Source organism: Nylanderia fulva, unplaced genomic scaffold (genome assembly GCF_048542155.1).
Source record: "Nylanderia fulva isolate GAGA-0341 unplaced genomic scaffold, ASM4854215v1 Scaffold14, whole genome shotgun sequence".
Taxonomy (NCBI): Eukaryota; Metazoa; Arthropoda; class Insecta; order Hymenoptera; family Formicidae; genus Nylanderia; species Nylanderia fulva.
In genome coordinates this window covers 3,970,336-3,987,778 of record NW_028189622.1, presented here as the reverse complement: position 1 = coordinate 3,987,778, position 17,443 = coordinate 3,970,336, and the positions used below count along the sequence as shown (strand labels likewise).

At 32.6% G+C, this 17,443-nt stretch overlaps 3 protein-coding genes across 3 annotated transcripts; 1 reads left to right on the top strand and 2 right to left on the bottom strand.

Moving 5' to 3' along the window:
• Positions 1 to 52: 52 nt before the first annotated feature.
• LOC114929167 (RNA-binding protein 5) lies at positions 53 to 7,842 on the top strand. The gene is given in 9 exon segments (XM_085480211.1): positions 53 to 254; positions 1,473 to 1,836; positions 1,839 to 2,068; positions 2,166 to 2,235; positions 3,592 to 3,665; positions 4,578 to 4,691; positions 4,783 to 5,533; positions 5,647 to 5,810; positions 5,895 to 7,842. Coding segments are annotated over 8 exon segments (2,748 nt in total). The 5' UTR covers positions 53 to 254; positions 1,473 to 1,496; the 3' UTR covers positions 6,900 to 7,842.
• A 91-nt stretch (positions 7,843 to 7,933) lies between these two features.
• LOC114929207 (beta1,4-N-acetylgalactosaminyltransferase B) lies at positions 7,934 to 11,122 on the bottom strand. The gene is made up of 2 exons (XM_029300671.2): positions 10,109 to 11,122; positions 7,934 to 10,020 (listed from the first exon to the last, which is right to left on the bottom strand). The coding sequence occupies exons 1-2, from the start codon at positions 10,904 to 10,906 to the stop codon at positions 9,826 to 9,828; spliced, it is 993 nt and encodes a 330-aa protein (XP_029156504.1). The 5' UTR covers positions 10,907 to 11,122; the 3' UTR covers positions 7,934 to 9,825.
• Positions 11,123 to 11,366: 244 nt separating this feature from the next.
• On the bottom strand, positions 11,367 to 16,406 carry Alas (5-aminolevulinate synthase). Its single transcript, XM_029300721.2, has 4 exons — positions 16,176 to 16,406; positions 13,676 to 13,736; positions 11,889 to 13,180; positions 11,367 to 11,800 (listed from the first exon to the last, which is right to left on the bottom strand). The coding sequence occupies exons 1-4, from the start codon at positions 16,176 to 16,178 to the stop codon at positions 11,549 to 11,551; spliced, it is 1,608 nt and encodes a 535-aa protein (XP_029156554.1). The 5' UTR covers positions 16,179 to 16,406; the 3' UTR covers positions 11,367 to 11,548.
• Between the last annotated feature and the right edge of the window lie 1,037 nt (positions 16,407 to 17,443).

Here is a 17,443-nt window from a genome sequence, read left to right as displayed (position 1 = left end):
TTCTCGTGCTTTCGCAGTTCTACATAGTTTTATATGATCGAAGCTGTCAAGGTACACGTAATGAGTTTCGACTCGTTCTTCGCAGAATCGCCATATTTTACGGATCGAACGGGAAGCTTCGATAACGCCATTGTGTGCATCGTGTTATTTTTCGACAGTTCGTTTGGGCGTTTTTAGTGGGACGCCGCGACTTTTTCGACTTCTGTCTTGTCGGGAGTCCGATATCACCCTGAAACAACGAATCGCCGCAACGGGTAACGTTTATTCATGAACGCTCCGAAATATTTCGTATTCAGTCTCTGATCGCGAAATTTCCACGCGTCATGGCTTTGTCGAAATACTTGCTTCGAATATTTGTTTTTATTTTGAGACCCAGCGAAAGCGTTATTTATTTACGTTATTTAGGAAACCGGATAATGAATCGCGATTCATTGTAATCTGCTACTTTTCTTGCCCGTTTCTTTTTCCTCTGTTAAATGTCGCGTTGATGCGTTATAAAAGCGCATTGCTGTCATAATGCATACAAAAACTGCTGCATAGATAAAATCGATTTTTTTCCTTTTTTTTCGGTACTATTTTGGAAGTCAGACAAAAAAAATCCGAATCTATTTCAAATCTTTGAAAGGTCAAATATTTATATATCTTACTAAATAAAATGTAAAATTACAATATTTATATATATTTTTGATTATAGAATTAATAACACACATAATGTGTGTGTGATATATATATTTTTATTTACTTTCGTTAATTTTTATATCTTCCTAAAATACCTTTTAAAAAAATTAGAATATTTTTATAATAATATTTAAAATAATCATGGATGAATATATATTAATATTATTCTCGGAGTACATTTTACTTGTATATTTTGAATTGAATATTTAATTAAAAAAACAAAGTTTTTTTCATGCTGATTAGTTGATCAAACAATTTGAAACATTTATAACATTAAATAAAGAATATTAAAATTTAATTCTGATACACAGAAAATAAGGATGGAACAATCTTTATGTGTAATGTAAATATTAATTTTACATGACATTGAAGTAGATATAAATAATTCTAAATAATACATACACACACACCACACACACACACACACACACACATATATATATATATATATATATATATACATACATACATACATACATACATACATACATACATACAATATCCAAATAACATAATAAATAATTTGTATTTTTTTTACATTTATAATATATTAGAAAAAATATATATTTATATAATATAGAAAATAATATTGTAAAGAAAAATAAGAGAATTGATACTACATATAATTATTCTCTTAATATATTATGGAATATAACGTATTAATAAATATAAAGTTATTGACTACTATTTTATATTATTTATTCAAAATATATTCTTATACAACTTATATATGTACATAAAATCACAATTTTTTTAGAATTGAAAATGTACAATCATTTTTTTCTTTTTTGCAGAAATTGAATAAATGTACAAACAGCATGTACAGCAATAATATTGATCCTTGGGAGCCTGGCTATGGGCCAGAAAGGAGGAGTCATAATTCCGATTATGACTACCGCAATGACTATGGAAGCAACAGATCGCCAGAGTATTCGGAACACCGTGACGTCGACCATCGTGATAGGGATCATCGTAGTCCAGACTACAGAAATCATCGTGGAAGAGACAGGGATCGTGAAAGAGACCGTTCGAGGGATAGGAGAGATCGTAGCAGAGACGATCGTGATCGCAGCTATAGGGATCGCGAAGATCGTTATAGGCAAAGGGACAGGGATTCGGTAGAGCGGGACAGAGATAGAGATAGGGACAGAGACAGAGATAAGATCGTTCAAGACGTGACAGGGATCGGGATAGAGATAGGGACCGTAGGGGAAAACGGGACGATCGGGATCGTGATCGCGATGATGATCATAGTCGGGAAAGTTTAGACTTTGAGCACGACCATGGTCGTGCCTATAGCTCGTCTATGGAGGGGATCCACTACAAATCACAATCGCCCAACAACACCATAATGATACGTGGGCTCGCTCAACATATAACTGAAAATGACGTAGGTTGTCAACTTTGTGGCTTAACTTATAGTGGCCACTCGATGAGCCAGCATTATAGAGCATGGCATCACTATTATTATGATGTGTGTATCACAGGTGCGGCAAGACATCCTCAATTGTGGTCTAATGCCTAAGGACATCAGGCTGATTCGAAAAAAAGATACAGGTAACTATTGCATTATTAACAGTTTTAATACATCTTTATGATGTAATTCAATCCTGCATATAAACAGTCTTAGACAGTTGTAATATTATTGCGTACTATGAGATTTATACAATCATTATTTCTTACAAAATTTTATAAACAGAACGTGCAAGAAATTATTTCGGAATTTTATACAATATATAAGTAGATACAGTAAAAATTATATATAAAGTTTTAATGAGAGAGAGAGAGAGAGAGAGAGAATTTCTTGCAAATGACTATTTATTTAATTTTAAGAATTTTTGTTTGTATTATTCTAGTACCAATCATATATCTCAAAATTTTATTAATTTGACTATTCTTAAAAGGTAAGTTTATAAAAAAAAAAATTCATGAGATTTTAAGAACAATAAAACATTAGATTATTTGCAAAAACAATCAGAGATAATTCAATGAAAGCTTCAGAGTGTGCATATAATATTAGATTATATCTACCAACCACAAAAAATCATGTTTTTTATACATTTTAATGGCAAATTCTTAACTTACAAGTAGGATAATTTAGCTTGTAGTTATAATTATAGGGATACATAATAATTCTTCAATTAGAGTACCGTTGTGTGTTTTACTTTCAGACATTACATCTATAAGATATTATTTTAATAGTAATACAACTATTCTTTTATTTAGTGAAGACTCACAAAGAAAGGAGAAAATAAGTACTTCAAAAAATAAAAATTACATTTTTGTAAAAAAATGTATATTTTATTTATAGGTTTTTCTCATTACATATTTTTCTTATTCTTTTTTTAACTTTAATACTTTATATTTCAAATAGAAGGAAAATCATCTCTTGTATTGCTATTAAAACAATGTCTTTTATTAAGCTTCAGTTTGATCTACTTACTACTATTATTATTATTACTACTACAGATTACGATATATAAAGACGATTAATATACATTCGGGTTCGCGTTTTTTTTTATTATATCAGCATAATTTTGTTCGCAAAAATTTCTACATCGTTCTCCTCCGTGATAGAAGGATAAAAGAAAAAAAAAGCCAAGAGAGAAATTTTGCCTTAGCTAGGTTTTGCGTTTGAAAAAAAGATTTCCCGTAACGTTAAATTAAATCTAAACCGATTGACGTGATATATAAATCGATGAACTGCGGTCTCTCGCACGGAATTCGTTCTGCTGAGATTTAGGTAATATGGAAAATGAAAGCGAGAGCGACGAAGCGAAGAGACACAAACTTCGTTTGAAAGTCTCGGTCTATCACAATGGTTGGTGCTGTGATTGCCTGCCCTCTCAGAGTAGAGACCCCCAGGCAAAAACGTGGATTAACTCTGGATCTGTGTGTATTTCCTCTGTATAGGTGCTTCGCGAGGTTTTGCATTCGTCGAGTTTAACGCGACTCAGGAGGCCGCACGGTGGATGGAGATGAAACAGGTAGAACGAAGTTCGGTCCAGATACCCAACTGATGCGTTGTCAGACGCGTGCCACCGACTGCCCCGTGGCGGCAAGGCACGGTAACGCAGCCCTCTGGCCCTGCCCCGTGGCCACGGCTGTGCACCTGTTAAGCTAACTCTATCGTATCTAATTATTTATCTAGGAATCCCTCACATATTTTGCAGACTTTTTCTTAACTCGCTCGCAATATTAATTCGCGCGCAGATATTAAGTTCACTCAGAGATATATATATACCTATTTTTCGCCGCGTCGCGTGCTTTTTACTTGTCCTTTATCATTTAAAAAAAAAAAAGTTCGTCAAATAACGATGAAGATCGGGAAAAAAGGGTCATTCCAGTCGTCTTTTATACATATCGCGTCTTTTTGATTGTATATTCGGGCATGCGTCGGATATTTATAATTTTTCAAGCCATGATTTGATTATGCTAATTCGCGTCATCCGCTTTTCCGTCATATTACTTGGTATCTTTGCTTCTTCCTCCCGTTTCGCTTGAATCTTGATGCGATTGTTGATTAATGACGTTCTCGAAGTATTTATATATATTATAGAAATTGTGCACGAATTTTTTATTACTTATACATAATAATATTTACACACGCAAGTGATCGCGCGTCATGTTGCTTGCTTGCACTTTCTTATGGAAATTTAAATATTTACAATTGCTCTTTTTATCAATTAAATCGCGCATGTAAACAAGTCGGTCTGCAAACAAGTCGGTGTGGAATGGCCCACATTAATATAAGCCAACGAGGCTTTATTCGCTCTCGAGACAGAAAGCAATGAAGTAGAAAACTATAATATTTCGTCAACCAAGAAGGAAGTTTACGGGAAAGACAAGAGGCCTTAGGAAGACGTTGGACGGGATAACACTGAAATTCTCTGTTTCAGGGAGTGCTGATGCTGCAGGATCAATATCGTGCATTGATGCAATACAGTATACCGAAAGAGTGCCATGTGGATAAACCGCCAGCTAAGAATACGCAGGATTGGCACTGCGTTAAGGTTTGTGTTGCCTCGTTTCTTCTCTTATAGAAATATATATACATTTATTTATATATATATAAATAACAATACATTTATTCTTTATATACAGTGTGGAGCACACAATTTTAAACGGCGCGAGACTTGCTTCAAGTGTTCCGCCTCGCGAGCGGAAAGCGAGGAAGGTGGAGAAGGCAGCGACGAGATTAGCCCGCATCCCACTAACATCGTGCTTCTACGGGGATTAGACGTATTAACGACCGAGGATTCGGTTCTGCAAGCGATGAAGAATCTGTCGTCGTTGCCGATACGCAGTATTCGTATCGGTCGCGATTCACTTACGAATACGTCTCGGGGAGTTTGCTATCTGGAGATGGGCAACGTAGTGGACGCGATGTACTTGCATACCGCACTTACGAAGCAAGCACTGGTGGTCGACGGTAGAAAGGTGGAGATAACTTATTGTAAGCTTCATCAGATTAACAACGCGAACGCGTGGAAGTCGAACGACGCCCAACCGCAGAGGTACACTCTGGACGACGTCGCCCAATTGGCTGAATACAGTGCCAACTTGTATGCCAAAACGCCCGCGCAAAAGGCCCACTACCTTCAGTATTATACGCAGTACTATCAGAATCAGATAATGCAAGGCTCGGCGATCACGTTGCCGTCTCTTAATCAGACAGATAGAGTGAACGCGGCCGCGGCGGTGGCACAGTCCGCTATACAACAATTGCAGGCGTCCAGGAAGTTAGGAGGCGATACCGACGATGTGAAAGGACGACCAACTCCTACAGCACCGTCTAGTACAACGCTAGCAAGTGGAAGAGTTCCTGCACACTCCAGCGATGGAAAAGTATACTGTGAGTTTATCTAAAGAATAATATTAACTAAATCTATAATTAGATAATTAAGACATATAAAACATAATTGCCCGTAATCATCATCTAATTATATCATCTAATTATCGTTTCAGCTGTACCGGACGTCAGCACTTATCATTACGACGAATCATCTGGTTACTATTACGATCCTAGCACGGGATTATATTATGATCCGAATTCGCAATATTATTACAACAGTCATACGCAACAGTTTCTTTATTGGGACGCCGAGTCATTCTCTTATCAACCAGCTAAGGTAAAAACTTCAAGAGAAAAGATTCGTGTACTGTACGTCATGAAATTAGTTTAAAAGTACTAAGGACATTTTTGTGTTTTATAGACAACTGCGAGTACAACGCAGGGTGCTGCAAGTACAGTAACAGCGACGGCAAGCGGTACAGATTCCGTGAACACGATCAGCAATCAGGCCACGACTTCATCAGCTGCTAATCTGACTCAAGAGGCGTCGAAAGAGGACGAGAATAAAAAGAAAGACACCAAGCAAGATAAAGTGAAAGTAGCGAAGAAGATAGCGAAAGATATGGAACGTTGGGCTAAAACATTGAATCAGAAAAAGGAAAACGCGAAGAATAATTGGAACTCGGAATTTGCCGGTGCGGACGGCAATCAGGGCATCGGTGGCAGCGGTGCGGCGGACGCGGGATACGCCATTCTAGAAAAGAAAACTATTGCGACTCCTTATCACGAGGACGAGGATCAGAGTGGTAATGGATTGGTAGCCGCTTACGGTGGCGGTAGCGACACGGAGGAAGAGATAGAAGATGTGCAACAGGAAGAGAAACAGCACACCGATTGGAGTAAACTGGCATGTCTACTTTGCAAACGGCAGTTCCCGAGTAAGGAGGCGTTAGTCCGACATCAACAGCTGTCCGATCTCCACAAGCAGAATCTAGAAAATTGGTATCAAGTACGCGGTCTAGATCCTAATGATCCGCAGCAAAGGAACAACAAATACAGAGACCGCGCTAAGGAAAGACGTGCCAAATATGGCGAACCCGAACCACCGCAACCCAATAAATTAAAAGAAAAATATTTAAAAACCAGAGTAGAGGAGATGTCGGTGTCTTACGAGGAGCCTACACGAGCCGGTATCGGATCAGACAATGTCGGCAATAAATTGTTGCAAAAAATGGGTTGGAGTGAAGGGATGGGCTTGGGAAAATCTAATCAAGGTAGAACAAGTATTATCGAAGCCGAAAGACGTGTCCCTACGGCCGGATTAGGAGCGAAGACTTCGTCGTATAGCGCATTACCGGGCGATACTTATAAAGATTGCGTGAAAAAGATGATGTACGCGCGATATCAAGAACTGTCTGACACGTAATAGGTAAAGTATATATATATATATATATATACATATATATATATATACACATACACACACTATTATAATAGATTTTTATATACATATAAGTATACTTGTACTCAATTTTCCATAGACACAATTATACACGTATTGTTATCATTCGAATATTGTAGTTACACTTACCAATTGCACAGTGATAGCCAATTCTTGAAACTGTATGTATTCTTCATGCAATATACACGCATTTCATACATTCTCGTATAAAGTTCCACTTTCATATGCTTCACGATAATGGCATATTGTATAAATTTTGTTTTCTTTTTTGTAATATGTAAAAATACAGTATACTATCAAGATAAAAACACGTATGCCATTTTCTACTTTTATTTATAGAACGATGTCATACTTGTGAAAAAATATCCTCTGATCTTTTAATTATGTTATTTCTATTTTTTTTCAAGAGTTGTAATTTTTAGTATAGAAAAAATGAGGCTCTTGAAATAATAGATTGAGTTGTTATATCATTGTCCAATACAATAATGTTCTTTGCCAATAATAAAATATGTACAGTGAAGTATATCAATGTAATGTACATTGGTAGAAAAATTTATGACGAATGATTCTAATAGCGAAAAATTCTCTTTAAAATTGTAAGCAATACAGAACATCACAGGTTAAATATTTTGAAGCATAATAAAATATTCGTTGACCTAATAAATGATTTGTACGAACAGTATCACTTTAATATGAATATTGTTACACCTTATTAAAAATACTCGTACTTTTTTAATATGTTCAGGAAATAATACGCCAAGAACTTTGCAAAAGTACTGTTAATTTCATGCTTCTGTGGAAAAAAGTGACCTGTTATTATTCAATGTTTTTCACTTTATCTTTATTAATGCATCTTATATTTATTATATCGTAACAAAACATAATAAATTCCTTCAATTTAATTGTATCAGTTGAATATAAAGATATTTTTGTGGCCATTGTATTTATTCATGTATACATGTACGTTTTTTTTTATTATGATTTTTTTTAGATAATGCATTTTACCTTATACATACATATTTCTAACATTATTCTTACAATTTATTGGTATTTTTCTAAAATTATCGTACGAAATTCATGTATTTAATAACATCAAGAAAAATTAATAAATGTACATGCGACATATATTATTGTTTGCATGTTGAGAACACGTAAATATTTTCTATATACGTTAAGTTTTCTAAACTTGCTCTGACTAGAACATCATTTTCCTTCAAAATCTTTTTCTGGAAACATAATCGAGTAATAATATTAGCAATAAAAAAACTCATAATAATACAGTTTTGAAGTCTATAAAGAATTATATAAAAAGAAGTTATTTCAATGATTTTAGAAAAAATTATCTACAGAAATATAAATATATATTTTAAATATAAATATATAATTTATATCTAATCATCTTTGATATTTTTGGGGATTTATTACAAATTTTAAATATGATGAGGATACATATTTGGAATAGAAATAGAGATATACTCTTATACAGAGTGTGTATGCATATATTAATATATGTACTTTCACAAAAGTCAAAAAAGTAGAACACACTGGAATGTTAAAATGTTTAATATTATTTTTTTCTTTTGTTTAGAGTCATGCTTTAAGCTTAGTAAGATAATAAAATTCTATATTGTAATGTTTTAAATATATTCCTTATATAATATATAATATACAATTTCCCTATATTATATAATATATAATATTCTTTAAAATATTCACAAAATGTAAATTAATATTATATATTCCACTATATACTTGATATTTATCTTATTTAGATCTATATTTCCATTTCTACAGTCAATCTCTCTTTTCTATTTAATAATAATAAATTAATACATATGTTTTATTGTTTTATAATACTTCATTGTTGGTAATAGCACATTATATAATTATTTGTCACTATTATCTTTATCAAGTACAGAGATCACAAAGCAAAATATTAGATACTTCTATATTATGTGATTTACAATTTAAAGAACGGAGAATTAAATAAGTCATTATTATAAACATCATTAATAACTGAACGATGTGTGTGTATGTTAAAGAGAATTTCCTATTTCACTCGTATTTAAATATTTATACAATATTACATCAAACTTTGTTTTTATAACAAAAAAAGTTTATTTTATATCTAAAATAATTAGAAACAATCGTAGAACCAAATCACTGCATTATAATATAAAAGAAATATAAAAATCAGAACATCTTTTTGAGCATGTATAAGGTGAGTATTACATATTGACCAAAGACTATAATGTACTCTGTCTATTATAAAATAGATTTTTATGCAATTAAACGTAATTTTCTCATGTAAATGATAAAAAATTATATTAAATAATGGTCTATATGTATATATAGAATGAAAGTACATTATGTGTCTTTAAATGATTTTGTTCCTTCTCTTATTTGGATGAATCACATAAAGAAATAGTGATTTTGATTACAGTCTTTAATCCTTATTATTAATTATATAACTAGATTATTATCTTTTGTACACAAACTGTTAAATAATTAAAAACAATTACAATACTAATAATACTATTAAAAACATTGTGAGTGTAAAAAATATTGCAAGTTTAAGATTTTTCAAATTCTAATATAAAAATTTAATAGTATTTTACTCACTAAATAAAATTGCAAGATTAATCATTAATGTGCTCTATCACAGCATGCCAGCAATTATATTTATTGATTTAGTATATTTGGGATAAGATCAAACTTTTTCATACTGCCAGAAAATAACAGTATGATATTGTAACTTATAATCATAATCACTTCATAGAAGATATGTGTGCAATATGCAAGATATCCATTTCATTTTTTACTATCAAAAATAAAAGGGAATACCTTGTATATATGTGTGTATATATGCTAAATAAAAAACCTACAAACATTACACATCGGCTAAGATCCAAGAGTATAGCGGTCGCAATTGATGGTTCAATACTCGATATTCCAAATTGTTGAGCCCATCAGTATCGTACCTGCGAGCACCATTTTCCAAATTTGCAAATCTTGCGGTGCTGGGTGGTTCTTTCTTGTGTGTTAGCATATAATATTGTGCCACATTGGGTCCAAAACGTGTAATCTGCAAAAAATCAGCATATAAATAATTTATATAAATCTACTTCTCGTCACACAATTATATATGGATACTGAATCACAGTAGACCGAACCTGAAAACCCCTAGACTGTAAGCGACTGTAAAAGTCATCGTCCTCTCCGCCCCAGCCGTAGAAAACATTGGAAAATCCATTGACCCTTTCAAATTGTTTCCTGGTTAACGCTATTGCACCCCCAAACAGGCCTGTATAGGGCAGATTGTATCGGAAAGTATTTACACTAGAACTCATGTGTCTGGGCATTTTGGTGCACGCATAGATGTTGTCAGGGTTCTGCGGTATCAGATCCACGTCTTGGAAAATAAAGCAGTGAAAGTCATTGATCTTGGTGGCCTCTGCATAGCCGACGTTGAAGAGTTTGGCACGATTGAACTCGCGCATCGGGCTTTGCTCGATGACGAATATCCGATAGTCCAAGTTCTGCATCTGCAGGAATGGATGTATGTAATTCATGAAGACGGCCAGCTGACTCTGCCGGTTGCGGTAGGGTAGAATGATGGCGACGTTGAAGAGCGGATGACAGTTGAGAGGCTTCCACTGGCCACCAGGTAATATGCCCAGTCGTCGTGCCATCGCCACCGGATCCTCCCGGGGATGCTGCTCCGGATAGAGCAGCTGGGAGGATCGTCTACCGTTGACGGAGATCACGCAGGAGTTATCCCTAGGTGGATACGACCTCTCCATCTCCTCGTATATATTCTCGGTCTTGATGTAAGTGTAATGAGAGGCAAAGCGCGCCGGATGAAGGCAGTAACATAATACAAGTATCGTGGTTACCGTATAAGACAGCCCGCGCGCGTAATCGTAAAGGAACGCGACGAGCATCTTCAAGATATTGACGAAACTCCTCATTTTTTCTAACCTAAATTCGAACGTGATCGAACATATGTATTCAATTAATGATTCTTCGAGGGACGTGTTAGAATCGCGACCCTTACTCTTTCCCGACTTTCATGTAGATACATGCGTGCTGGTTGATGACTTTGATCTCGGGAGAGAAACAATTTTGTAAGAAAACACAAGAGACACGGAATTGACAGATCACTTGCAGCTTGCAGACGACACGGCACAACTGATGTGCGCGCATGCGCAAATAAAATAGTTTTTGGAATGAAATAATTTTTGAATGAGATCATTTTTTTATTTGTTTATAATTTTTTTTTAAATATATTATTTAATAATTTAATATATTTTATATATAAATATTTAATATATTAATTTAATATATGTTAATATAATATATATTATTTAATAAATATATTGGGTTATATGTAGGAAATGCTAAGGAAGAAAGTATATACATTATCAAAAATTATAAGTGTTAACACTTTATTTAAACCTCTGTTAATTAATAACTTTGATTGTAGGATTTATCCATTAGATAATTTATATTGTTATTTTGAAACAATACACAAATAGATAGCCTATATAAATAAACATCTCTATATAGGTGTTTGTACGATAACATGACCATTTCTATTTTATATACATTTGTCAATGAACCAAGATAGCACGAGCCGATTCGTTCGGTTTATTAGGTATATTAGGTATATTAAGTCGATGAAAAACATCCAGCGCGTCTTCCACGAATTTATCCATCATGGTTTGAGTATGACTCGGTGTTGGTGCTAATCTTAATTTCTCTTCGCCCTTTGGAACAGTAGGATAATTTATAGCTTGTACGTAATGTCCTTTGTCATTTAATAAATGGTCCGCTAACTGACTGCATAACAATGGATTTCCTATCTGAAAAAAAAAAAAACAATTATTTATTATTAATTATTGATTATTTATATTGATCAATTTTGATTATAATCACTTAGTTAGAAATTACTTTTATAGGAATAATATGCGAGGGCGATGATTCAATTGGAAGACCTGCGGCAGTAAGAATAGACTTCATATAGGCCACGTTGTTCTGATGAAGTGTCCGTAATGACCTGCCGTCATCCGATGCCAAAATGTCAATGGATGTCAAGGCTCCATGCAACACGGTAGGCGGCAATGAAGTAGTAAAAATAAAACCAGGAGCATAACTTCTTATCATATCTATCAATTTTGCGGAACCGACAATGTAACCGCCTATGTTCCCGAATGCCTTTCCCAATGTACCAGAAATAATATCCATTTTATTCAGCACATTATCTCTCTCGCCAATTCCAGCACCCGTATTACCATACAATCCAACCGCGTGAACTTCATCAATGAACGTTATCGCACCGTATTTATGCGCTACATCGCATAACTCTTTCAATGGGCAGACATCACCGGTCATGGAATGCACGGTCTCGAATGCTACAACCTTCGGCACGCTTTTATCTACTTTTGATAAGAGCTCTTCCAAATGCTCGACGTCATTATGTCGAAATACGTGCTTTGGCACGCCGCTGTTTCTTATGCCGTATATCATAGAGGCATGATTTCCAGCGTCGGAAAATACGTGACATCCTGGCAGTCTTTTTGCTAAGGTGAACAAAGTGGAGTCGTTGGCGACGAAGCAGGAAGTGAAGAGCAAACCAGCATCCTTTTGATGCAGCTGTGCCAGTCGCTCCTCCAACTTAATATGAGCGGTAGAATTACCCGAAATGTTTCTCGTGCCTCCAGCTCCAGCACCGAACTTATTTAAAGCTTCTCGGACCGCATTAATTACCTCTGGATGACGTGACATTCCTAGATAATCATTGGAACACCAGACAGTAATAGGTTTCTTCCCACGTGAATATTCCAAAGCTTTTGGAAAGTTTTCAGCTAGACGATTCACTTTCTTGAATATTCTATATGAATGATCTTTCTTCTTTTGCATGATTTGGTCGTGGAAAAATTCTTCATAGGGAAAAAGTGCCTCTTTTGCTTGATTATTATTTAAGCTAATAACATCTTCTTCCATCGCAGGATTGGCTTCCTTAACAGCGTTCCGCTCTCTGGACAAGAATGGGCATTGATTTTGTATAGACTCTGGAATTGGTTGAGGCTGTTGAGGCTCCTCTGACTCTGACATCGTACTGAATAATCTTGACATTACTGGACAATGTTGCCGATAGTTCATTATCAGGGATGATCCATAGTTGCGAACATAATTTGTGGACAAACGAGTCAAGAATGGGCACGGCATGGCTTTCAAGAAATCTAAAAAATACATAGATTTATGTAATAAAATGAATCATCATTAAATGTGTCATAATACATATTTCGAAAATACTTCACAACAGTATAGTGCATTCTAAAGTTAAATATGATTAAATAAAACAAAATTTGTAATGTAATATATATGAATTAAATGTAATAAATATCAAATGGATAAAAAAAAAGAAAAAAACGGATAGCATGATTATACAATCTTATCTCAACTAATCGTGACTAGGGACAATTACGAAAATATCCGATCTCTTGGGAGTTGCATCATTTGCACGCGAGAAAATAAATGGAAAAGCAATTACATTAGATAAATAGAGCAATAGTCGTAAATAATCATGTTTAAATAAAAAAAAAATGGAATAAAAAAATCGCAGTAATCCTCGGTTGTGCGCGAAATGGAAAAGGAGAAAGTGACAGGTTTCCGCATGACACAGCACACCTGTGTCGTACGTATGTCTGCAGATAGTTGATACATGCATACATTACCTTTCGTGATGTTAATGATAGAACGATTGCTAGCCCCGCGTCGAACAAATTGGCGGATTAGCTGAAAGCAAGAAACGATTTAACGTTGCTTTATTAAGATCGCGACTGAGATGACGGAAGATTTTCGAATGAGAAAATTCAACTAGTTCTTAAAACGAGCGAAGAAGCAATTTCCCCCACATCCGAACTGCTCGGCAACTGGTCCGCTACTGGCGCGATGACGATGACACAACGAACGACTCGAACGAGTACAGCAACGCTACTGTACTATCGTTTATAAAAACATTAAAACGCAATTCACGAGAATGTTGATTTCGATTTCTAAAGCCAAGGTGTTGCTTCGACCTCGTTCCAATCGTATATTTAATTGATTGGAAATAAAGTTCCGGCCAAATCTGGATCGGAATATATATGTTACATAATAACATGTTCGCGTTTACTATTTTAATATTTTCGTATTTTCGATTATATATTTATTAATACTTGATATATATATATATATATATATATATATATATATATAATTATTTGTAATAATGAGAAATAATATTATATAAATATATATAAATTTATAAATAATTTTTTTTAAATAATATAAAAAAATTTTAATATAAATAATTATGTCTTTACTCTTCGCTTATGAGAAATTTATTACTAATTGTCACCATTTATTACTAATTGTCATTGTTATATATATATATATATATATATATATATATATATATATATATATATTATGTATATATAACAATGACAATTAGTAATAAATGGTGACAATTAGTAATAAATTTTTAGAGTAATAAGGACATAATTATATATATAATTTATATACAATTATAACTAATTATGTATATGGACATATTTCATCATATATAGTTATGTATAATTTTATATATATATATATATATATATATATATAAATTTTTTTACCGGATAGTATGAAATAACAATAAGTACTTTATTATTTTTTAAAGAATTTGTTCAAATATTAAAGAAAATGCGTATCAAATTAAATTTCTATAATTTATATTAATAATATGAAATAAAATATAATATATATTTAAGAACTTATATATTAATATAAAAAAATTGTGTATTTAAATTCAATTTAATTTAAATTAGTCTTCCAATACACAAATCTTTAGAATCTTTAGAATTTAAAAGAAAATAATACAATTGACTGAGTATTATTAATGATACTTATTGTTATTCATTACCATGAACTTATGACTGAGTTTTTTCACAGTTGACAATTAAAATGCACATGTAATTGTACTTGAAATTTACATAATTTATTCCAAGCGCCATGTCGCATTTACGATTTTTTTAAATTTAAAATAGAATTTTTCATAATAATTCTATTGAATCTTTTCTTCATTGTCATCTTAAAACCTAGAAATATTCAAAAAATGACATTCAGAAGATATTCTAGAGGTCGATTGTGTATCTTGGGTGAGTTTGCTCACGAGATAAAAATTACAAAAGTGAAAAGATTTACTAGATATCGACAAATAAAACCGTGGGTACTCTAGTAAATTTCCTCACTTTTGTAATTTTCACCTCGTGAGCAACTCACCCAAGATACACAATCTACCCTCTGAAGATAGGCAATAAGATATATTTTTGGTATAGCGGGAAGCACACACTTTTGCATAAGCGCATATAAAGCATATGAAATATGCATAAGAAATTTGATTGATTGAATTTTTTATGCATACGTTTATAGACCAATCAAGATTCTTATGCTTACGTTTATGCGCTTATGTAAAAGTGTGTGCTCCCCGGTTATCTCTGAAACACCTTTTAGATAAGGTGCTATATAAGAAAAGGATCTTTTCTTTACTTTTTCATTATTTAGATTGAAGAGATTATTTTTTTCTAATATCGATTAATTTTAATTACGTCTTATTTCTTTAGATATATTTTTTCTATAAGTATCTATATTATAATATTTAATTTATAGAAAAAAATAACAAAAGAATGTACCTGTTGATCTGTCTATAATAAATTATTAAATATGTATATATATATTTAAGTGTCCCAAAATTCACGAATCAAAATACTATAGTAAGAAATATCTCAAAAAATAAATTATAAAAGAGTATTTGCCATTTTTATCCCGGAAATTGTTTGAAAAAATGGCAAATATACTTTTTTATTTTTTGAGATCTTTCTTGTTAAGGTATTTTGATTCGTGAATTTCGGGACATTGCGTATATTATTGTTTTTTTTAATATTTTAATTTTTAGTCAAATATACAGGGTGTCCCAGAACTGATGGAAAAGTTTTTAATGGCAGATTCCTGGTATCGTTTGGAGACGATGTTTCTTTAGTGAAAATGTTGAAAGAACCCATCATTTTTAGCATGTTCCTAATTTTTGGTATTTTATATATATATATATATATATATATATATATATATATATAATTAATATAACAATAATATATAATACCGCCAGAATTTGAAATTTAAATCGATATTATATATCTTAACACTTACCATGCTGATTAGCAGACGGGAGATAAACTTGCAGACGGGTCGTTGATGATTGGTAATTTTTTTTTTAGTTCGCGCGAGAGCGAGATTTCTTTCAATTAATATTATTTTTAATTTTGCTTTTGCTCTTAAATTTGATTTTTTTTAAATTAATTACCGTAGCTACGACACGCGATAAGATTCGAACAGTTTATGCATGAAGTTACTTTGGCGCAAGTCGTATTTCCTTGACTAACGTACCTTCCGGACGTTTCGACTCTTAATGAAAGAGCAAATGGAACATGAAACGTCGTTACGCTTTTCCCCATTTTTTGCCATCTCATCATTGATATATGCGCTAACTGACCAATAGCGAAACGTTGTCACCTGCTGTTCACGTTGCGTTTTGCAATGACATCAGCAACATCTTGTCAAAACCTACTACTATGGCATCTTGTATTCTATTTTATAAAAAAAATTAAGATAGTGATGTAAAACATGTCTCTTCATCCATCAATATTCTGCTCTTCTGAGATTTCTTCTTCTGATATTTATTATTATTATTCCATATCTGAAAATGTGTGTGTGTCAATTGATTGCTTTAAACAACTGTGAAAGGCTAAAAAATGTATTTGAAAGTCTGATTACACAGTAATATGCTAATTAAAATAAAAATTACTTATGCAAATATAAGATTTTGACTCTTGAAAATCAATTAAGTATTTTATTGTGACATTCTCTTATATTTCAAATATATTTTTCTTTTTGTCAAACAGATTATTTCTGTATAATATATAAAATAAAAATTTATATTAATTATTTCGTCTGTAATTTATTAATATTAGAATTAATAAAAATTAATAAAACAATTAGAATTAATAAAAAAATAAAATGTGCACTATATTATTTAATTATTTATTAATATTATTTTTTATGCACTAAAAGCCAAATAAAATGTTTTAAGCTGTTTTTAATTACAAGATATGTCTATTGTAGCATTGTAGGCATATGTTAATTGCATTTTTTATATTATACGAGCAAAAGTCATATATATGGAAATGAAAACAATTATCATAATGTTTCTATTACAAAATATTTCACAAGAGCGCGACAAAACATATCTTGTGCAATAAAAAATTTCTAATTAAAATAAATAAACACAACGCGGAAATACCGGCTCATATAATGACGAGATGTTCTAGGAATTTCCATTCGGTGCATATTTCCTTTTCGATCTGGGAATCCCATCAGAGGTGAAGAAATATATTTCATGTCAAAGCTTTTTTTTATTT

Coding starts and splice junctions, on each gene's coding strand:
- LOC114929207 (XM_029300671.2), bottom strand. CDS start 10,906: ATGAGGAGTTTCGTCAATATCTTGAAGATGCTCGTCGCGTTCCTTTAC. Junction 10,021..10,108: donor TACAGTCTAGGGGTTTTCAG/GTTCGGTCTACT, acceptor GATTTTTTGCAG/ATTACACGTTTTGGACCCAA.
- Alas (XM_029300721.2), bottom strand. Junction 13,181..13,675: donor TATCATTAACATCACGAAAG/GTAATGTATGCA, acceptor TGTATTTTTTAG/ATTTCTTGAAAGCCATGCCG. Junction 11,801..11,888: donor CGCATATTATTCCTATAAAA/GTAATTTCTAAC, acceptor TTTTTTTTTCAG/ATAGGAAATCCATTGTTATG.